Source organism: Elephantulus edwardii, unplaced genomic scaffold (genome assembly GCF_000299155.1).
Source record: "Elephantulus edwardii isolate Elephantulus edwardi_28Jun2011 unplaced genomic scaffold, EleEdw1.0 scaffold00002, whole genome shotgun sequence".
Taxonomy (NCBI): Eukaryota; Metazoa; Chordata; class Mammalia; order Macroscelidea; family Macroscelididae; genus Elephantulus; species Elephantulus edwardii.
The window spans coordinates 44822721-44845924 of record NW_006399752.1 but is presented as its reverse complement, the minus strand read 5'-3'; the positions used below and the strand labels follow the sequence as shown (position 1 = coordinate 44845924).

Genomic DNA, 23204 nt, shown 5'->3' with positions numbered 1-23204 from the left:
ATAATAATAATAATAATAATAATAAAAGAATCTCTGCCAAGAACTGCTAAACATCACACCACCACCTCACTCTCTGCTGATAGAGCTGGAATTGACTCACTGGAAATGGGTTGGGTTTTGGGGGTTTGTAGAGTGCTCTAAGTGGTTAGCACTTTTGGTCAATAACTAGAGGTCTAAAAGTTCATGTCCACTCAGAAGCACTTCAGAAGAAAGACCTGGAAACCCCCTTCTGAAATGTCAGTCACTGAAAACCCTTAGAGCTTCTTTACTTTGATATAAAAGTGGTCTTGAGTTGCCAATGCAACGATACTTTAAAAAAAATTTCCTATTTACTTATTATTGAGGGCGCTCCGGTGGCTTAGTGGTCAGGATTTGTGCTGCCAACACAAAGGCCGGCTGTTAGAATCCACCAGCTGCTTCTGGAGAGAAGGACGGGCAGTCTCCTCCTGCATGATTTACAGTTTCTGCAAATCCACTGGAGGGTCAGCGATGAGTTGGTTCTGTCTTGACATCAATGAATTGTTTTTGTTGTATCATTTATTTATTAGCTTTATATATGAACATTCTTATATTTAAAGACATTCAAAATACTTATCACTTACTCAAAATCAATATATGAAAGCTCATATTTCAATTACATCAGAAATGATTATTCACTTTACCAAATATTTCTTAACTTTGCAAACGTTTCAACTTGAGGCCCTTAAGAATAGTGCACAACTTTACAGAACTGGACTAGAATTGTGTGCTTATTGTTGTTGTAGTTGCTATGTGCCATCGAGCCAACTGTGACTCACAGCGACCCTAAGTGTAACAGCTCTGAATCCTGCTTTATCCTGTGCCATCCTTATTGTCTTTGACACACCCTTCCCCATTACCCCTGTGACTGAGTCAATCCATCTCATCAACGGTCTTAGTTTTTCTTTTTTTGCTATCAATTTTTTATGTAACAGTTATTAAATTGCTTGGTAGTTTCAAGCCAATTCTTACTCTTAGGTCCCCCCAATGACAGAAGAACTGTCCACAGCGTTTTCTAAGCTGTGATCTTCATGGGTTACGTTGGTCGGTATCTTTACAGGTGTTCTGGTGGTATCGTCCACAGTGTGTTGAGGTGCTAACCAGATGATTGTATCTCTCCAGTGGTTCGAAAGCACTAGTAGTGTTTCTGAGAAAGAAAGAGGTGCAGTCTCCTCTTGTTACAATTTACAGGCTCAGAACCCCGGTGGAGTGTCTCTGAGAAGAGGAACTGACTTAATGGCAGTGAGGTTTTTTAGTTTCGTTTTGATGAGAGCAGATCATTGGGCTTTCTGTCCATAGAGTCACTGGGTGGGTTCAACCAAAAGCCAACCCTTCAGGTGACAGTCCAGTGCTTAGCCACTGCACCACGAAGGCTTATTTACTGCATGTTGTTGTTATGTGTCATCAGGTGGACCATGACTCGTAGCGATCCTACGCACAACAGCTCTGAAGCCTGCCCGATCTTTAGCCAGTCTCACTGTCTCAGACACACCTACCCTATTACTCCAGTTACTGTGTCAATCCATCTCATCCGGGGACTTCCTCTCCTGTGCTCTCCCTCCACCTTTCCAAGCATGATGTCCTCCTCCAAGGACTGGTCCCTCCTGGCCACATGACAAAAATATGGCAATGGAGCTTCAAGATCCTTGCCTCGAAGGAGAAACTTGGTTTCACTCTCTCTAAGACAGACCTGTTTGTTCTCTTGGCAGCCCACGGTATGTTAAATACTCTTCTTCAGCACAAGTCAAAGGCATCGATTCTTCTTTCATTCTTAGTCATTGTCCAGCTCTCTGCTGCATAGCAAGTAATTGCGAAGACCATGGTTTGGATCAGGGCACCTTAGTCTCTATACAGACACTGTTGCTCTTTTGCAGTCTGGAGAGGTCCCTGACAGCTGATTTTCCCAATTCAATTTTGTCTTTTGATTTCCTGACTGCTGGGGCCAAAAGAGTTGATTGGGGAAACAAGCCAGCTGAAATGGTTAACAATCTCAATCTCTTCTCCATCTATCATGATACTGCCAATTGGCCCAGTGGTGAGAATCTTCATTTTCTTGATGTTGACCTTGAATCCATATTTCCTACATAGCCAGGCCCTATTCTAATCTCTAGACATCACTTGGTTGTCCAGCCAACGTGGCAAGACACAAAGCATATGAGCTCTCCACCCTCCATCTCCAGAGGACAGTACTGAAATGTTAAGCGACTCCCAGAGGTCAACTAGCACTCTGCTTCCCGAGGCTGTGCTCTTACCTACAAAGCTCTGTCACCTCTGAGCCTTTAATTACAGACACTGCCACTCAGCTCTGATGCAATACCCTCGCAGAGCAAAATAAACATTGCTGAGTCAAAGCCCCCTACAAATGCTTCGCCTTCTCTGAGCCCTTCCAGAGATTCAATAGTAGTTTTCCTTGTGAATGAGGCCCTTCTTCCCCTGGCCACTATGGGGTTTCCAAGGCTACTGAAGCCTCGATGTGTCTGTTGTTGGTTTTTTCCTGTCAAGTCACAACCAACCAATAGCTGACCCTCTGGTGGGTTTTCAGAGGCAGTAAATCACACGGGAAATGGCCCATCCTTCTCCCACACAGCACCTGCTGGATTCAAACTGCGAGGCTGCAGGATTTTCCAGAAGCTGTACTGACCCCATGATCCCCACTCACACCCTGGCTCTCAGGTGTCACCCTGGCAGCCAGGAGGCAGCATCTCCAGCCCATCTCAAGCGTGCTCAGTTGGCCAGGGATTTATGTTTACATGGACCATACGTTTCCTCTGCACTGTTGCATCTCTCGGGGTGCCTTCCTCTTCTGGAACTTTCTCAGAACCTAAACAACCTACATCCCATAAGCTATGGGAAAATTACAAAGAGATATGGGACATACCATGCACTCCAACAACTATGCTGCTGTTGTTGTTAAGGGCCTTGAGTCAAGTACAACTCATAACCACCCTATGAACAGCCAAGCTGAACACTGCCCAATAATGTACCTCTTTATTATCTCCAACACCATAGAGCCGAGAGCTGAAGTTCCTGTGTCAATCCATCTTACTGGGGTCTTTCACTCTTTCGCTGACCCTCCATCATTCCAAGCATGATGTCCCTTTCCAAGGAACAGCCTCACCTCGGTACATGTCCAAAGCATGAGAGACGAAGCTTCACCATCTCTGCCTCCAAGGAGCACTCTGGCTGCACTTTTCCCAAGACATTTCTGTTTGTTCTTTTGCCAGTGAACGGGCTATTCAACACTCTTCTCCAGCGCCACAACTCAAAGGCATCAATTCTCCTGACATCTTTATCCATTGTCCAGCTCTCTGGTGCGTAGCAGGTGATTGATAAGACCATGGCTTGAATCAGGCGCGCCCAATGATAAATTAGTCCTCCTCCTAGATGGGGAGGTGTCTGAGAGCTGGAGCCCCAGGTGAAGGCCCTGGCCTCCTGTGTGCTCTCTGGGTCTCCTGACACATGGTGCTGGCATGCTGGCTCTGAAAAAGTGCCCAGACAGACCCAGATGCTCCCGAAATCTTGATGCCAAGCATACCACTGGGATATGTAATATGTCCCCGTTACTTTCCCAGAAATATCGAGATTATATAAATTCCCAAGCAGCTCAGATCAACTGTAGCTCAATCACAAAAAAAAAAAAAGGCCCTTATGAAAGATTCAGGGGAAAGAGAAGGAAAAAGGAACTTGAGGTGTCATTGGGGGACATTCACGCCCACAACCACTGCCCATTAGACTACGCATCTGCTCACCCCAATTCTAAAGACTCCCTTCAAGATCCCAGTGTCCCATCTGTATGTGGCAGAGCAGCTATTTTTGGTTTTAACAGAGTGAGGATATTGGGAATGAAATAGGTGTTCATAAGAAAATAAAATGAAGAACCTTCACACTTTAAGAATGCTTGTAGAGAGAATAAGGGAGCCCTGGCAGCCTAGTGGTAAGGAGCTGTGCTCCCAAACCAAAAGCATGCAAGTTCAAATCCACCAAATGCTCCAATGGAGAAAGATGGGTCATCTGTCTCCTCCCAACCAATTTACTACCTCTGAAAACCCATGAAAGCGTCAGCTATGAGTCAGTTCTGACTCGCCACATATAATAGCAGCAGAGAGAATCAGAACTGGTGAGAAAGGACTGTTGAGAAGATGGAAGGCATTCTGTGCACGGAGCATGCAGCAGGCAGGAGGCTGCTTCAGTCTCTCTAGTTCTAGGTGTTCACTGCATGTGTACAAAGCTCGGACGTGTCCAGCACAGGAGGAATGCCAGCAGTGCACTACTGTCCCTGCTGTGGCTGTGACACAAACGGCAACTCACGTGGGGACCTGGGAAGAGACAAAGGGACCCCTGGGAGTGGGGAGCAAAGGGTGAATGAAAGGAGATGTGAGTTAGATTCTGGCCCTTGACCATTTCTGGAGTCAGGTGGATGGTGGCTGTGTGAGCCTGGGGAGAGGAGACACGGGGTCTGAATCAGGCCTGCAGATCTCCACGTCGCCCCACACAGCAGGAGGCAGCAAGGTCTCCTCACCTCCCTACCAAGAAACGAAGACAGATGGGCAGCAAAATTATTGCTTCCAAGAAAGTTGGGCCCATTCATTGTAACCCCTCTACTGCTGCCACCTTCCAAATCCCAGACCACATTCATTTAAGACCAAAGGTGTCAGGTGGAGCAATAATTAGACCTGAAGTGGCATCTAATCCTATCAGCGGGTTTAACTGTCACTTGTAAAATGTTGCTTCCTCAGGAAACAGGAGCCGAGGCCTCTCAGCCTCTTATTTGGGCTTTTCAGAAGTCAGCCACCTTTGAGGGGAAGAACTCCAGGAATGAGAAGCTCGCTGGCAGAAGAAAGGGATTTAGCAATTACCTTCCGAGTACGCAAAGCCCAATTACGTGAAGCGGGTGCGTGGCAGTGACAGCTGTACAGTTCTACAGCCCGGAACAGCCAAAAGTCTATTTCGGGATTTCAAGACTGAGATTCAGCAGCCAAAAACCCTTGGGGGAGGGGGTGCAAGGAACATAAGCAGATATACCTCAAATGGAGCCCGCAACCAAAGATCGACACTGCTCAAACAGAATCAATAAATGGCACTACCAACCATGCCCATTAGTCGCCTCTGTGGGCGAGGGGACCCGGTCTGTAACTGTGGTTTTGCAGCTGTTTACCGTGGAGTCAGAACCAACCTATAGGTGGCCCCTCCGGCAGGTTTTCAGAGGCAGTAAACCATCCGGGAGGAGATTTATCGTGGAGCAGCTGGTAGATTCAAACTGCAGACCTTTGTGTTGGCAACGCAACGTGTGACCACTAAGCCCCCAGAGCTCTCCAGCTGGTCCCGACTCGGCAGCAAGGGAACAGACCCTGTCCAGAGCCGCGTTTCCCCAACAACGGTCGCTACGCTGGTGCCCATGTTTGCACCACTGTCGACTTCTCACTCGTGTCTTTCTCTTTCCTGCTACCTTACCAAAAACGATGCCCTTCCCCAAGGACTGGTCCCTGCCCACAACACATCCGAACTACACAGACGAAGTCTCACTTCTAAGGAATAGTCTGGTTGTACTTCTTCAGAACCAGATTTTCTTGTTCCTTTTCCTGGATGGTGAATTTTCAATCGTCTTCCCCAATATCATAATCCAAAGGCATCAATTCTTCTTCCATCTCCTTTATTCGCAGTCCAGCTTCTGCATGTTTAGGAGGCAATTGGGAATAATATGGTTTGGGTCAGGTGCATCTCGGTGGTCAAAGCGACATCTTTGCTTTCAAATACTTAACAGAGGTCTTTTGTAGCTCCATGCAAAACTTTGATTTCTTGACTGATACTTGCCCAGGTATTGCTTCTGGACCCAAGGAAAATGAAGTCCTTGATAACTTCAATCTTTTCTCCATTTATCATGACGTGGCTTTTTGGTTTAGCTGTAAGCACTTTTGCTTTCTTTGGGTTGAGGTATGATCCTTACTGACAATTACTTTTGTCTCCATCAGAAAGCACTTCAAGTCTTCTTAGCTTTCAGGAAGCAAGGTTGTGCCATCTGTGTATTAGTGAGTCCAACTTCAACTCTAATGCCCAATTCTTCATATGGCTTAGCTTCTCAGATCATTCACTCAGCATACAGATAGAGTAGGTACTGTGGGAGGACACAACCCTGATACCTTTCCTACTTGTAAACCACACTGTATCTTCATTTTTTATTGGAGCAACTGCCTTTTGGCCTATGGACAGGTTCCACATAAGCATAACTAAGTGGGCTAGAATTCTCATTTTTCAAATTATTACCTATAACTCTCATGATCCATGCAGGTGGATGCCTTTGCATCGTGAGTAAAACAGATCCACATCTTTCTGGTATTCTTTGCTTTCAGTTAAGATCCAGCTGATAGTCAGTGATAATATTCCTTTTTCCATGTCCTCTTCGGAATCTGGCTTGAATTTCTGGCAGTGTCTTACTAACGTACTGCTGAAACTTTAAAAAATTATGTTCAGCAAAACATTTACTTGTGTACGATATTAATGATGTCACTCAATAAGTTCTGCATTCTATTGGATGACTTTTCTCTGGAATGGGCTCTAACGTGCATCTCCTCCAGTCAGCTGGCTTGGTGGTATAAACAAGTGAGAACCTTTTAATCCTGCACCGGTTTGTTGGAACATCTGACTTGGTATTAAACCAGTTCCTGGTGCCCTGCCAATGGCTTCCATGCAGCTTGGACTTCTTCCTGTAATACTATTGCTTCTTGCTACCTCCTGAAATGGTGAGCTTGACCAATTCTTGTTGGTATCATGACTGTATTCTTTCCTAGTTCTTTTTATGCTCCCTGGCTTGTTCCATATTTTACCCGTAAGAGCGTTCAGTTATGGAGCCTGGAATTTTCACTTCAGGTCGTTCATCGTGAGAAACACTGAGTGGGTTCTTCCTTCTTGGTTTTCCAACACTCCGTCTTGCACATTTCATTATACTTTACCTTCTCTTGAGCTAACCTCAGAAACATCCTGTGTAGTTCTTGTATCATTTTGTATCATCGTTTCTTCCTTTCACTCGAACTACTCTTCATTCAAGAGCAAGACATCTCTTGACAGATGTGGTCAATTTTATTCCAACTCTACCCTGCAAGGTCCATGCATATAGTCCCTGCTTAGTCGTTGTTGGGGGGGGGTGTATTTTCAATGATTAAGTTATTGGTCTTTGCAAATTCTATCATGAGACCTCCTCCTATGTTTCTGTTACCAAGACCTTATTTTCCAATTGCTGATCCTTCTTTGTTTCCAAGTTGGTAAAAAACCTTTAATTTCTTCCTCTTTAGGCACTAGGGGTTAGTGTGTAAATTTATATAATAGTTTTATTAACTGGCTTCCTGGTTGTTGTTGGTGGTGGTGTTGTTAAGTGTTGTCGAGTCACAGGCGACTCATAGCGACCCTATGAACGAAAGTCCTGGACACTTCGTGTATAACTTCCATCCTTTCTCCAGGTTCGTAGGGTTTCCAGAGGCAAACTATTGTGGGAGTGGATGCCACTCCTGCTTTCAAGCTTGTTTTAATCGGGGAGCTTCACCAAACACTGTCTACCATGGGTAACAGTATTTGGCTTCACGGCAACCATTATTATTATTATAATAATGAGCAGTAAAAAAGTTAAAAATGTCTGGCAGTTGTGTCACAACGCTTGCTTTTATTTGTTCTGTGTTTAACAAAACAATAAAAAGGGCACCTTTTCCCTCCTTTAATAAAGAAAAACTACCTAGGCAACTTGGCCATTCTGAACCTCCCAGAATGACACAATCATACAATGAGTGGAGACTTCTGTGTCCCCTGTTCCTGGGTGGCACAAATGGTTAAGCTCTCCACTACGACCAAGAGGCTGGCAGTTTGAACCCACCCAGAGGAGCCATGGAGTACCGGCCTAGCCATGTGCTTCTAAATGGTCACAGCCTTGAAAACCACATGGGGCAGTTGTATTCTGTACATGAGTCAGAACTGACTTCACGGTAACTACAATTATGTACTTGACGGACACTCCAACTGAGACTACAGGGGACACAGAACCTGCCCAGGTCACACAGTGGCCAACCTGAAATCAGAGTCCAGGTCTCAAGAAGCTCAGCCCCAGGGCTCCTATTTCTACATCAACGAAAATGAAAATTACAAATACAAAGGAATATGAGGTCCAAGATATTCACTTTCCACAAGCCTGTGTTCAAGAAGAGCTGCTCCAGACACCAATGGAACAGAACTGAGAACTCAGGGATGGACCCATCTATCTATGTTGCTGTTGTTAAGTGCCATCGAGTCGCAGGCGACTCATAGCGACCCTATGAAGGAGAGTCCTCAACGCTTGGGTGTCTCTCATCCTCTCTCTAGGTTCATAGCATTTCAAGAGGCAAGCTATTACGGAAGTGGATGCCACTCCTTCTTCCAAGCTCATCTATCTACAGTCAACTGATATTCAACAAGGAAATAAAACCTATCAAATGGGGAAATGACAGCCTCTTCAATAAACGGTGCTGGCAAAACTGGCCTGCCACCTTCAGAAAGCTGAATCAGGATCCACATTCACATCATACACAAAAACCAACTCAGGATGAGAGACCTGGGAATGAAGCCCAAAAAGCCCAAAACCATAAAGTTCATAAGATCAAACTTAGAAGGCCTAAAGAGTATAAAAAGACTGCCAAATACAACCAGAAATGCACAATCTGAAGAGGATAAATTGATGAATAGTACCTTCTAAAGATTAAATCTCAGTGCTCATCAAAAACTTTTTCCAACAGAGTGAAAAGAATATCTACTGACTGGGAACAAACATTTGGCAATACTGTCTCAGACAAAGGTCTCATAATGAAAGTTTACAGAATACTCCTAGGCCTCTGGAAGAAAAAGACTGATAATCCAATTACAAAATGGGCAAGAGACATGGAAAGACTGTTCATAGAGGAGGACCTTCAGATGGTCAACAGACTCATGAAGAAATGCTCCAAATCATTGGCAATAAGAGAGATGTAAATAAAAACCACAATGAGATACCATCTTACCCCAGCAGCAGTGACAAAGTTTAGCAAGGCAGCAAGTAATAAATGTAGGAGAAGATGTGGAGAGATAAGAATGCTAATACATTGTTGATGGGATTGTAAAATGGTACGACCACTCTGGAAGGCAGTTTGGCACTTCCTCAAAGAGCTGAATGTGAAAATTTCATATGACACAGCTATTCCACCACTTGGAATATACACTGAGAAAATGAGAACTGAGGCGCAAATGGAGACTTATACACCAATGTTCATAGCAGCATTATTCACCATCACAAGAACATGGAAACTGCCCAGATGTCCAACCACAATCAAATGGATTTAGAAATTATAGTATATTCACACAGTGAAATACTATGCTGCACACAGGAGCAATGATTTTGTAAATTATTACTTAACATGGGAGGGACTGGAGAGCATATGCTGAGAGAACTAACTCAGTCTCATAAGGACAAATACTGCATAAGACCATTATTGTAGAACGAGTGGAAGGATCCAAGAGAGGAAGGGCTTAATCACAGGGTCACACAATTTGATGGGTGGAAGGAGAGGTGGGTAAAGGAAAGGGGAAAGATTCAGTGTGAAAAACAGTTTATACAAACTTTATAAGTAAACCAGTATAAACTTTTTAAAAAAGAAAGCAAAGCTGCTAAAAGGCATCTTGATGAGACATTCAGTCACAAACCAGAAGTCTCTCTTTGCTCAGAGCTTTGAGAGAACACACACGCTGCAAACATTTACTCGTTTTCTCCTTTATTAAAAATAAAGAAATAAAAATACAAACCAACAAGCCCCTTATCCCTGAGTTGATTCTGACTCGTAGTGACCCTCCAGGGCAGAGCAGGACAGCCTCCCAGGGTCTCCAAGGTCTCCACAGTCTCTACAGTGGCAGCCTGTCCAATCATTCTCCTGCGGGGCAGCTGAAAGGGTCAAACTGCCAACCTTCTGGTCAGCAGGCAAGCACTTAACCACTGAGCCACTAGGGCTCCTTGTATTGGAAATAAAACAGAGCTAAACCTCAACTCTCTCTTTGTGCTTCTCTTTCTTTTAAAAAAGCAATGCCACTCCAAGCAGAGGTGCCTCAAAGTTTTATTGCTGTGGCAAACGGTTAAATGAACAACTCACTATCGCTTCTGGACGTTGCAGGCTGGCTGCCACCCTCAGCAGCATCTCCTCTCATTCCAGGAGACTATCTACCCAAGAGTGCACAGTGGATGCAAGGTCTCCAGGGTCCTGTGTGGATAGACCTCCGGCTGCTGTATTGCTGATGTACCGTTCTCTGTTAGCCTACAGAACGTATCATTAAATCCAAGAAATGGGCCTTTCCTTTCTTCACCCCCCCCCCGCTCCACTTTCAGTTACCTCTCATTGCTTGCTCTTTTGTCCCATGGTGAGGAGGTCCCAGATAGCAGCCCCACCACCATGGCTGCAGCTCTATCCACATACAGGCCACAAAAGGGAATAACAGGTTGGGTGTATGGTAGCCCAGTGACGTGTCATGTACAGAATAAGTGCTCAAGAAATGCTTGAACATCGGAACATATATGGATGGGTGGGTGATGAGTATTAGGGCTGACTCTTCAAACCCCCTTTAAGGAGGTCTGTGCAAAGAATCTGGAGATAGTGTCCCCTAAGAAGGGACTAAAGGGACTATTTGCATGGAACTCAGAATAACTTCTAGTGATGGACATGTGTCATCCATCTGATAAGAAGGAAGACTGCCTATGAACTGGAATTAAGCAAAATGTTACCTTCTCAAAAAGAAATTCAATTCTCAGATGTTTATTTGCAGGGAGGAAAATTGCACTCAGAGAGGCTAAATTCCTTCTCCAATGTCACACAGCTATAAAAGGATAGAAACAGGATTTGAACCCAGCTCTAGACAACTGTAAGGCTGAGGTTTTGTTTTTTCAGTTATCATGAATTTTTTTTTACTTAACTCGAAATTTTAATACATAATCTTCAATATGAGTTAGAGACTCCTAACCCAAGGACTTACTATAATTAAAAGTAGACAAAGTAGAAATAAAATCTATTGTGCAAAACCAGTAAAATCTCAAGTTTGAGCTCTTAATCAGTCTGTCACACACATCCTCTAAATAATGGTAATTTTGTTGTAGAAGGAACAACTCTTCTGGAATAATAGAGATGAAATATCAATGTCTGCCCGAGACAAGGCAGAGTTTTATCACTGCACAACAGATGCCCTGTACTGAGGGTCAAGGTCACTGGTAGAGGTGTCACTGTGGGGATTTTTATGAACACCAGTAATCATCATCACATTTTTCAGACACTGTACAGAATACTCCACAGGCGCGGTCTCTTTAAATCTCACAATAACCACTGGATGTAGATCCTGTTATTATCTGACTTTTTCACAGAAGGGATGGGTGTGGAGAGATAAGGGAATCTTCACTACTTCACACTCTGCATGTCAAGTAGCCCAGCTGAGATTCTAACTAAAATTTGATGCCAAGGAAGATACCCTCTTTCTCTAAGCTATATAGACACCATCCTGAGAGTTTAACTCGTTCTTGTTCCTCTGCTGAGTGTTTTCATTTCACTGAGAGCCACAAGAAGAGAGAAAAACGTCATTAAAAAGAGCAAAATAGTGTGAATGCAGACATCAGCAGCCAGGCCAGTGGCTGAAGTTCTTTGTGACGGTCACCAGGCAAACTTGGACCACAAGGGGGTCCCTCTAGGGCTGACTCACAGAGAGGGACCAGAGCAAGGGTCCGTGGGCAACTCTGTCCCTAAGTTGGCTCATCTTTGCCTCTGATACGTATTTCCTAGCTGGGTTTTGGGCATCCAGGGTGACACACACTCATCCTACCTGTTGTTGTTAAGTGCCATCGAGTGAAGTACAACTCACAGCAACCCTGTGAATGAACAGATCTATCTAAACTCTGTCCTGTCTTGCACCATTCAATCAGCCTCGACATTTGAGTCCAGTCCTGCAGACACTATGAGTCCATCTCCATGAGGGTCTTCCTCTCATTCACTGACCCTCCACCTTTCCAAGCTGGATGTCCCTTTCTCAAGAATAGCTTCTCCTAACAAGATGTCCCAAATATGTTGAGATGGAGTGTCACCACCTTTGCCTCCAAGGAGCACTGTGGCTGCACTTTCTCCAAGACAGTCCATGGAATATTCAGAAGGCTTCTCCGACACTGCAACTTGGATACACTGATTCTTCTTCCACCATCCTTATCCATTGTCCAGCTCTCAGGTGACTGGGAAGTCTGCGGCTTGAATCAGGTACACGTTAGCCTTTAAACTGCCATCTATTCTCTTCAGGTCTTTGGAGCGATCGCTGCAGCAGACATTCCCAGCTCCCGATCCCCTGACACTGGTACCAAGGCTGTTGACTATGGATCCAAGAAAGATGAAATCATTGACATTGTCTGTCTTTTCTCCATCTAACATGATGTAGCCTATTGTTATAAGGTGGGGAAGATTTTTTTTTTTCTTCTTGATGTTGCATATCTGGTCTCCTTCATGCAGGAACTGTCTACCTCAAAAATTAAAGGGAAGAGGGCAGGATGGAGTGTGTTCAGTGGCTTTGAAGCTGAGTTTATTGAGCAGGTATGTACACTGTACTTCCCATGGGCATCTGTCCGGCTGTGCATAAAATTGGCATGATCTGGATATAACTCACGTACAGCTACCACCACGAGCTAAATGTTGCCTTTATTCCTCAGCTGTCTGTGTCACTGTTTGTGCCACGCCACGCTAGGCCTTGTTTTGGCCTTCGCACCTGGGTCAAAGTCAGCTCCTACAGCCCCAGTGGGGCTGCACGAGGCCCCCAGGTTCACAAATAGCAGGTCTGTTCGGCAGGTGTAAACAGAGCCCAAGCGCCGTACCAAGCGCTCCCTGATGGAATAAGTGCTTGGGGTCAGGGATATGTAACTGCCCTTTTGGTATAAGAACCAACCAGTAAGCTCTACCCACCAAGCCACAGGGTTGTAGAAAATCACCCCCCAAAAGGAACCCGTGCTCAGTGGGAAAAGCCAAAGGGCCATGGTCACACAGAGGGGACACGTGAGCGCCCTTCATAAAGGACCCCATCATATTCTGCCCAAACGGAGCCATGAATAACCAAATTCAAGAAGCAACTCTGCTGCGCGACTCGGGTTCATTCTGAAAAACGGAGGAAGCAGTGCTCAGTGCTTTACTTTTAATAGCCTGGGTTGCCATGCCAACCAGAGCTGCTGTTTAAATTGAAGAGATTTTTTTTAAAGAAGAAGTGTTCCTTCCTACACAAACCTTTCAGCAGGGCTCACAATTAGCCTTTAACAAACATGAAAACTCATCAAGTTGGAGATACAGTAAACAGTGTGCTTATATTTAAACCTGTCAGAAGAGGATGTGATAAACCTTTGGTTTATATTTCCTCTGTACAATGCTCTTGCCCACTATCTGCCTGAGCAGTGCCCTGGGTGGGGGGGAAAAAACACTCAGCAGGCATTGTGTGGGCGCACACTCAAAGGCGGCCCACCCAGAGACGGAGAGGAGGCTTCCATCCTGATCGAGCACCAGGAGAAGAAAGATACAAAAGGGGGTAGTTTTTGTGGGAGAACAGGGCTCTGCTTGGGCCAGAAGTAGAGCTGCCCGGCCCAGCTGTTGCCCAAGGCGACAAGGTCAGGGGAGAAAAGCCTGTTTCCTTCTTGCTCCAGGTCTATAGATGAGGGCGCCCCAGCAGAGAAGACAAATGGGGTCCTGCTGTGGAAGTGCTGATGCTGGGGACAAGAGAAGGGAGCAAAATCCAAACACGCGTGAGGAGGAGTCAGATCTCTTCTGTCACCACAGGCTGATTGATAGTCGTTAGTGCTGCTGTTACCAGAGGTTTCTCCTGGTGGAAAGGAAGATGAAGGTGTCAGCCCATCGCACATTCTGTGAGCGGACAAGGACGACATGGTAGTGTGCTTCTGAGAAGATCTTCAGCCTTGGAAAACCTACGGGCAGCCCTCCATTACCAAGTGGCTTTGAGCTGGAGGCAGTGGGCGTGATCTTTGGGTTGGAACCTCATCAGTAGAGGATCTGCTTTCAGAGCAGAGTTGGGGGATGTTGTCAGAGGAGGGCCGCAGGGGAGACTGGGCTGTCAATCATAAAGCTGATGATGTGATCCCAGACTTACTCCCCAACCTCTGCTCCTTCCACTCCCATGACAGTAGGCTGAGGTTCCCACCCCCCAGGCCTCCTGCCATCACCTCCATAGGATCCTGGTAATGGAACAAGTCCCTTCCTCTTTGAAGACTTAGCTCCCACCAGGCCTTGAGGATCCAATCCACATATCAGCTATGTGCAATCTCTTTCTGGCGTTCTCACGCTGCAAACTCTGTTGGAACTGGCCACCCAGCTCATCTGCCAATTAGCATGCCTTGCTAGTGTCCTCTCTAGTGTCATTATGAAAAGATTATCTGACTAGTTAGCTTTTCTTGTGGTCCTGTGGTCCTGTCTGGCTTCCTTAATTAGTACAACGACGACTGCGATGATAAATGTAGGATTGGGCTGACCACCTAGGAACTTCTTGACTGAACTCAATGCTGTTTGATTCCAACTCAAGGTGGTCTGGTCTTTCAGTTCTATCCTACCTCACAAGGGCTCTAAAAGTTGGGGTCAACTTGATGCGTAAGTGCTTGATTTGGTTTTGAGGTTCCTGCAAGTATGAGCAAGGGAGCACTGCACGGTTTAAAATCAGGATAGATGTGCGTCAGGGCTGTATCCTCTCTCCTGTTCAGTCTGTATGCTGAGGAAAAAGCTGTGAATGAATCTTCTCGGGAAGAGACCACCTCATCTTTCCGCTGTGGAGTGACCAGTCGGTTCAAACTGCTGACCTCCTTAACCTAAAGTGCTGAGAAAATGCAAGGGCCAATGAAAAACAAAAGCAAGCCAAACGGACTCATGAAGACTCTAGCAGATGAAAGAAGGCCTGAGACTCGTGCAAGAGAGGGCCCAGCTCAGCGGCAGGAGGGCCTAGGTGCGTCTTCGAGTCACCCCATTGTGGACCGGGCTGCCTTGGAAGGCTGTGGACTCACATCTTTCTCACACGACATTGGCTGTTTCAGTCGGAAGGTCTGAGACAGCATGAGAGCCAAATTCTTACTAGGGAAAACGCCAAGTGCACAGCCATGTTGAGAGAGCAAGAACGGCTGGAGTTGAGTATCTAATCTGTCGGTGTGCAGTGCCAGACCCATGTCGACCCCTCCCCAGGGCCACGCGTGACGGTGGGTGCTCGTGCGCCTGTCTGCCCTGCTCTGCACTGAGACCAGACAATGGGCAGGGAGCAGGCCTGGGCCTGCTGTACCTTGGCCTGAAGCTATCGCACAACTGCAAGCAGTAAGCCTATACCTATATAGGAAAGAATGTCTCCACTCTATAGACTTTATTAATCTATTTCTATTTTTAGTAGACCAAACATGGTTAAATTCCTCTTTGTCTCACACGTCTACTACAAGGCCTCTGAGGCAGCCTCCGGCACTATTGCTGCCATCTTGAAGGACAGCGGAGTGGTGAAATTCTGAGCTGCAGAGGCTCCGGCCACCACGCCGACTCTCCAGTCACTTGTGTGGGCCATTACCACGGGATGGAAGTCATCGGGGTGAAAACAAGGTCTGAATATTTGGTGCCGGAGGCAGCGCACGCCACTGGAGCTGCCAGAATGCTGCTAAGGTGGGGGCCAGCCCCCCGCAGGCATCCTCGGAACGATGAGGAGGCCGCGGGCCACTCGGCCAGGCAGCGCCGCCAGCCACCTCAGGATCCTCACACCTGTTACGGGCACAGGCAGATTTCAAGTTGGGGAAAGGCTATGTTACCAAGGGATGGGATAAAAGCAGACATTCAAACCACACCTAACCTTGGGCCTAGAAAGATGATAAGTCGTTTGTCTGTGGGGAGAAGGTTCACCTTAAAAGACCCCGGCGGCGAGCTGGGGGGTACTGTTCCCACAGAGGGGCCCAGAGGTGGATGCGATAAGCGGGAACAAAGCTGGTCGGCAGGAGGGGGGCCTTCCGTGGAACAAGGTCCCCATGGGATGGCCATCTGGGCCAATCCCAAGGCTGGACAGAGTCCCAGGGGGCGTGCCGGGGCATCTGGACACATGGAGGATTGTGGGGGTTTTTGCAGGCTGAGTAACCATTGCCCTGTATAGTCAGTAAACCAAAGACTAAAAAAAGATGCACGCCACGCTGGCTCATCTGTTCCCAGAGCTCCTGCCTAATGTGGCGATGCACCGGCAGGCTGCAGGGTGAGCCGGGCGCTTATCTGATTTCAGCCAATCTGTTACTGTATTTCATTCTCTGTCCCGGTGCCCAGAGGCTGTTGCAATGGGTATAAATTTAGAAAGATAAATAACATGGAAAAGTTGATTTTAGCAAAATAGGTTGCTGTTTTTCTTTCTTTCGCTTTTGCGAAAGAAAGGATAACATGATCTTGTTATTCCTTGGGTCCTGGCCGCGATGGCATTTGATATTCTGGGCAATGGCATTAATAATAAATGACCACAGGCTAAGATTAACCCGCTTCTTCCGAGTCCCGTAAAACAGTGAAGTTTCTACTTTCAACGCTTTGTAGAAGCTGGGGCACAGGCGATGATAAGTGGCTACACCTAGCACCTGAACAGGGGTCTGTATCATGGCACCTGAACCAGGGTCTGTAACATTCACAACCCTCTGAATCAACAAAAGACCAAAAGGAGAAAATGTTTATTTTCCATGAAGCAGCTGAAAGCTGCTAATATTGGATCTGCTATCAACGCCCATGGAAGCAACTGTCAGAAAATCAAACAATGGGCTGCACTGGCCATATCTGCTGTGAAAAACACAGGCAAAGATGCTACTCTGAGAACAGAGGCCGGTGTGTTTCCAAATGCTTCCTATGCCTGGACAAGCTGGACAATGAGTGAGGAAGACTGAAGAAGAGCCAATACTTTTGGGTCATGGTGTTGGTAAGGAAAGATAAATACACCACAGACTGATGGAAAACACAAGCATGTCTTGATGCATGCCAGAATGCTCCCCGAAGGGAAGTTGAAGAGACTTTATCGCATGTACTTTGGAAACGTCAGCAAGAAGGACCAGTCCCTGAAGAAGAGCGTCACGTTAGGGAAAGCATTTGGTGTTTTGTACCATCAAGTTAGGACCAACCCATTGCTGACCCTCCAGTGGGTTTTCAAAGGCAGTAAATCACATGGGAGGAGAGAGTTCATCTCTCTCCTGCAGAGCGGCTGACGGGTTTGAACCATGTGCCTTTGGGTTGGCAGCACTGCTCGCTACCACTAGGCCACTAGAGTTCCCTCGGTAAAGCAGAGAGGAGAAAGGGGAAGACCCTCAATGAGATGGATTGACGCAGAGGTCATAATGGCTTAAGCAGAACTGTGAGGACGACGCAGGCTCAGGGAGTGTCCCCTTTCATGCACCGGTTTACTGTGACCTGGAACCAACTTTAATGACACCTCACAGCAGCAGCAGCAGGACTAGATTATCTGGTAACACTCTGCCTGGAACTGCCATTTTAAAAAAGGGACACATTATGCTCTAAATGATCATTTTTAAAAGAAAGACACTATCCAAAACAAAGGAGAAAGTACCCCAGACTGGAGGTTTGGGTTATGGTGGAAATCACTCTGGCAGAGACACCGTGTGAGGAAAGTCTGCTTTCCTTCACAGGAACAGCCCAGACCCAGTCGATGCCGATCCACTTGCGATGCAAGGCTGCTGGTCAGCCCAGCATCTGGTCATGTGGATGATCAGAGAAGGTACAGACGAGAAAGTGGAAGTTTAGTGAGGCCAAGGTCACGCGGCCGCAGGTGGCAGGGGTGGGAGCAGGGCTGGGAAGCTGGTCCATGACTCTCTGGCACCATCAGGCCCACCACCACCCCTAGAAGCCAAGCAGACTCAGCGCTGTACCTCGGACAGCATCTCATACTGGCCTCTCCTTCCCAGCGCGATGGTCAGCAGGTCATAGACCACGGACGCGCTCTGCAAGCTGATGAGGCGGTCACTCCTGTGCTCGGGTATCCTGCTCAGCACGGCGTCCCGGTTGGCCTGAAACAACATGGACGAGAGGAGCAGATGGTGAACTAGCCCACACAGCCAGCCAGTGCTCCATGGAGAGCAGTCACGTGCGTCCCCTGCCTCGTAGAGCCCACCAGGGGTCTGGAGCCAGAGGCAGGCAGCCACGTGGGGACCATCCCCTCGGGTGGTCCCAGAGCATCACCGCACATGGCATCCTCCACTTTGATGTCATTCCAAAGTGCCCCTGTACCTGTTGACAGACATTTGGAGAAAACCTCAGGGGCCAATGCAAAACTCAGGGTGATTCGGATCCACAGACAATCTCACTGCAGACACAGCCGAGCTCGGGGACAGAGAACCGTTCATCAAGGGAAGCCCTGCTGTGTCTCACCCTTAGAATCTCCAGCTCCACATTAAAGTGGGGAGAAAACTCCCAGCCCCACATTGCCCATCGCCACATACTGTCATAGGTCCTACTTAGGGGTTTATTACTCTCCCTCTACCACTAGGGCCAAATTCAAGTCTCTCCATGGCATCTTCGCTAGAACAGACTGACAGACCACAAAGACTAATTCAGTCTTGTTTAGCGAAGCACAGAGCAGATGTATGAGGAAAAGTAGGAGGCGAGACGACTTTCATTGCAAAAGATGAAACCATGGAGGACTCCGGAGAACACAGTGACAATTTCCTCTCTCCACTGCTTAGCACAGAAATGCATCAGGCACATTCAAGCTTATTAGTCTCCTCTCTCTAGGCAGCCGAGAGGAGCCCTCTGGCACAGCGGTTAACAGGTTCATCTGCTAACCAAAAGGTGAGCAGTTCAAACCCACCAGAAAGATGGGACAGTCTACTTCCCTAGCAGCCTCAGCAGCACTGTGGGGCAGTTCGACTCTGTCCTGCAGCGTCACTAGGAGGCAGTGGGTTTGGGACTGACGGTGGAAATCTAGTTCTTCAGTGAAAGGTTGTTTTCGGTCGTTTGGAAATCTAATTTCTCTACAGATTGTGATGCAGCACATGTATTAGAGACTCAAGAGTACATTTCCTTTCCCCTTTTCCTAGCAGGGAGCACGGAATCAACGGTTAGATTTCACCTGCCTCGTTCTTCCCGCTAATTAGCAGAAGTCTCCAGATCCAGCGTCCTCAGTGGCAAAGATGTGACAGCGGCACATGGGGGTGGGGTCACTTGTGCAGGCAGTGGACAGGCTGGTGTTTACCTTCCTGCCTGACATTCTGAAGGGCAGGCACCTCCCTCCTACTTACTAATGAGACAGAACCCTTCCCCTTGGAGTGTGAGTCCGAAGCTTCCAGGCAGCCAGTGCTTACTTTAGAACTCCTTACTCCTAAATGTCAAAGACAAATAAGAATATGTAAGACGGGCCACTTCCTACAAAGTGAGTCATCCGCAGCGGAAGCAAGCCTGCTTTTGAAGATCTCCTCCGAAGCTTCTCTTATTGGCGGTGTCTTGTGAGTCCCAGAAGAGAAGCTTGGAGGGGACGAGGGACTGCTAAGAAGGGGCTCATTTTATCTTCAGCTGCAAATGTTCCAAGATAGCTCCGGTGCCTTAGTGGGAAGGAGGTGCATTGCCAACCCAAAGGCAAATGGTTCTAATCCACCCACTGCCCTGTGAGAAAAAGGTGGGCAATCTCTCTCATGCGAGTAACAGCCTCTGAAAACTGTTGGAGGGTCAGCGATGAGTTGGTTGCAACTCAACGGCACACAAGAGCAACAATAAATGTTCCGCACTAAGACCACTGCCCGGGGGGGTGCAAAACAGAGCAATGCCTTTCAGGAGAGATTTGCAAGTTACAATAAATGCAATTTTATTTGTTTTTTTAAAAAGCTCACCAGTCTCTTTTGAGTAAAAAGGTATACTCTAGATCCACAGATAATAGACCATCTAGAACTCTATTTCTGATGGTGGTGGAAAGAACAGAATTTCAATGACCCATTTCTTCTGGGAAAAACGAATTTGATTTGCAGTGAGGAAAGCAGGACAATGGCAAATGATTTCTTGTGGGTGGAGAAATACCAGACACATTTTTGTTTTTAAAGTTAAAGCCAGAATCAATGAGGGATGTCACTTTCCCATACATAAAAATAACAACAATACACATACACACATGCACAATGCAATTCTCATTTTGTTCTTGAAATTGAGTATATTCATTTTCTGCTGAAACTGAAAAAAAAATTTTAAAGTTCAAGGACATGGGGGAAAAAAAGACTTCCAAATGAAACTTAATTTAGATTTCTACCTACTTACTGTGTAATGCTTTACAGGAAGAAATAGCCATTTGGGTTGGGAACTTAGTATATCCTGTTTAGTAATGATGCCATTGGATTTCAGCTCCCATTTAAGAGACTTTCTAAAAATTAAACACCACAGAGCCAAGTCTCAAAATAGTGTCAACTCTGAGTGTGAGTGGTTCCCATCACTTCAGTTAAAAAACAGGAATGCCAGAGACTAGGAGGATTAGAGACAAGGTTTCTGAGACACCTACACTTAGTATTTTGGACATACTTCAGTTGTGTTTTTCAAATCCCATACCAGAACACATGAGTTGACAATGGAACAAAATCTTTTCAGTCAGAATTGCCCAAGAAATCAAAAATGTCTCCTATTACTGTGCTTCCAGGACTTTTATACTATAATCCATTGAGGGCCTTGGACCAGGTTTACCCAAAGGAAAGTTACCTCCACGTTGGGAAGGATCCAACTTAGGATAAGGGAAGGTTAGTGAGGAGACCAGGCCCATATAAACATGGGCCTGGGCAGGGCAGAGCACTTAAATGAGCCCAGCCTGAGTTACCAAGAGACTGTCAGGGAGAGATGACCCAAGCAGGCAACCCGCTTCCTTCAAAGAAGAAAGGTGAGACTAGAAGGATTGCCTTTATATGAACTTTCTCACCATGATCTTGTAAATTCCACCAAATAACTGCTCAAGACTATGCAAATAAGATGTTATGGCCTACCAAGGGGATTGGATCATCTGCTAAAGACTTGAATAAGGTGCAAGGAAAACTAGTGGGAGGGGTTGATGGCGGTGGTGGTGTCCTGACCTGTGGAGTTAGAACCAGCTCATAGCTGATCCTCCAGTGGGTTTTTGGAGGATGTAAACTGAACGGGAGGAGATTACTCATCCTTCTGCTGTGGAACAGCTGGTAGATTTGAACCTCCTGTCTTTTGGTTGACAGTGCAATTCCTTACCCACTAGACTACCAGAGCTCCTGACTGTATCCACTAGACCACCAGAGTTCCTGGCTAAGTGAATCCTAATGAGGGAATTGATCATTTTAGCTGTAGGCTTAGCAATGAGTCATCCCAGAGCCAGAAAGGGGAACTCAATATCTCCAAAGGAAGAGACAGAAGTAGAACTCATCCTTTGAGACTGGGGTCCCTGTGCTGAGAACCACCTAGATTTAAGAGACAGAGAGAGTTGCAACACCAGGAAAGGTGCAAGAGGGGGAGAAACAGTATCAGTGAAAAGACAGCAGGAGAATCAGAAGACCAGTGTGAGATAGTGCACACTTCCCAGCCCATGGAGCGAAGTGGTTACAGTCGTTGCTGACCCACAAAGCGAGGGAACCGAGAATCCTTGGATGAAGCTTCCTGGCAGAGTGAGGTACCTTTAGACACTTGGCAGTGGAGCTAGGCTTACCAACCCACACAGCAGAGAACCAAACATCTCTGGTTTACTGGTGGAGGAGGGGTGCCTCCAGGCCCTGTAACAGTTGTCTGAGCAAGGCAAAGGCCAGGAAGAAGAACTGAGAGTCCAAGCTGTTGAAGGCCCAAGAGAGTCTTGCATGCAGAAAGGGTAAGAAAGAGGCTATTCTGACTGATTAACTATATCTTGAGTCATTCTCGATCTTTCTACTTCCCTAATAAGTAGTATAATCATGAGTATAGTCTGGGAGTTCCGTGTGGCCACTGCAGAGAAGTAAAAATAAAAATAAAAAAAATCCAGCAAAGGAGGGTTGGTGTCAGAATTGGCAAAAAGATTGGAGAAAGGACGTATGTGTATGCCTGACCTTCACCTCATAGGAATTAACCTTGGGTTGTTTGGTCTTGTTTCTTTTTCCCCTTTGTGAAGTTAGGCAAGATCTCATACCCTCACTACACCATTTTTATATAATGCCAATGATGTCAAAGAGCTTCCAAGTAGACTTGCTTTGCTAAGCATCTCTGAGCCAGTCTGAAGGCCAAGAAAACCCAGTTTTAAGGGGAGGCGATAAGGCCAACAGTGCCAGCTTCTGTGGATCACTCCCCGACTGGGCATGAACACATCCTCAAAGCTCAACCCAAGTCTTCTTACCACCTTCCTGCAGCACATTGCTCCTGCTTTAACTAACATTCCTTTTTCTCTCTTTCCCCTCCTTCCTCCCTGGACAAACGTGGGTTGGAGGAAGTACAATGCACTAGAAAGAGCCATATCCCAGTCCAAAATCTCTATTTTACCTGCTCTGGGGCTCACACTCCCCACCCATACAATGAAATCAGTGGACTTGAGGGCCCTGAAGTCCTTCCAAGCTCCCTGAGCTGCCCCTCTGTTCAGGCACTTGGCACACACTGTGTCCTGCTGATAAACTAACACCCATCACACAAATTACCCCTGAGCTTTTAAACCAGGGCCATATCATCTAGGGCTTTGTAGAGGAGACACTGGCCAAGTAGTGGACAATGGAAGAGTATACCTAAAAAGCTAACCTCCTGGCCAAAACTAAAGAAAGTCCCCACCCCCCCAACCCCAACCTGCCACAAGAGAAAAGCCAGGACACAGGGGCAAGCTCTCAAAACCTGAAGCTTTGCCACACCTGGAGGACAGGTGGGAGTTCAGCGAGACCACCCTGCAGGCAAAGAATGCCATTTCCTCAGTTCATACTATAAAAACCATATGGTCAAATGTGCAGCCAAGGACTGACGGATCCCCAGGGCTCAGCCCGTCCAAGGCAAGATGAGAAGATGTGTAAAGATTACCCTTGGGCAGCTTCTTGTTCCTTTTAAGGTGTCCTGGGTACAGCTTGACTACACAAGTTATGTCAGTGCTAAGTATATGTGCTAGATGAATAAATGGACAAACTCCATCCTCCAGGGGGACCTTGAGGTACCTCCAGCCAGTCCCAGGTCCCAGGAATAAAGCTCAGCCTTCTTTTTAAACATCTCCTGGTT

The 23204-nt window shown here is 46.6% G+C and overlaps 1 protein-coding gene across 1 annotated transcript in view; it reads right to left on the bottom strand.

The window, feature by feature from the left end:
* Positions 1–23204, bottom strand: part of TTC7B (tetratricopeptide repeat domain 7B) — a 388142-nt gene that overhangs the window by 188485 nt on the left and 176453 nt on the right. Inside the window, exon 9 of the mRNA XM_006879120.1 lies at positions 17930–18067. Within this exon, the coding sequence (XP_006879182.1) occupies positions 17930–18067 (138 nt within the window). The remainder of the gene's footprint in view (positions 1–17929; positions 18068–23204) is intronic.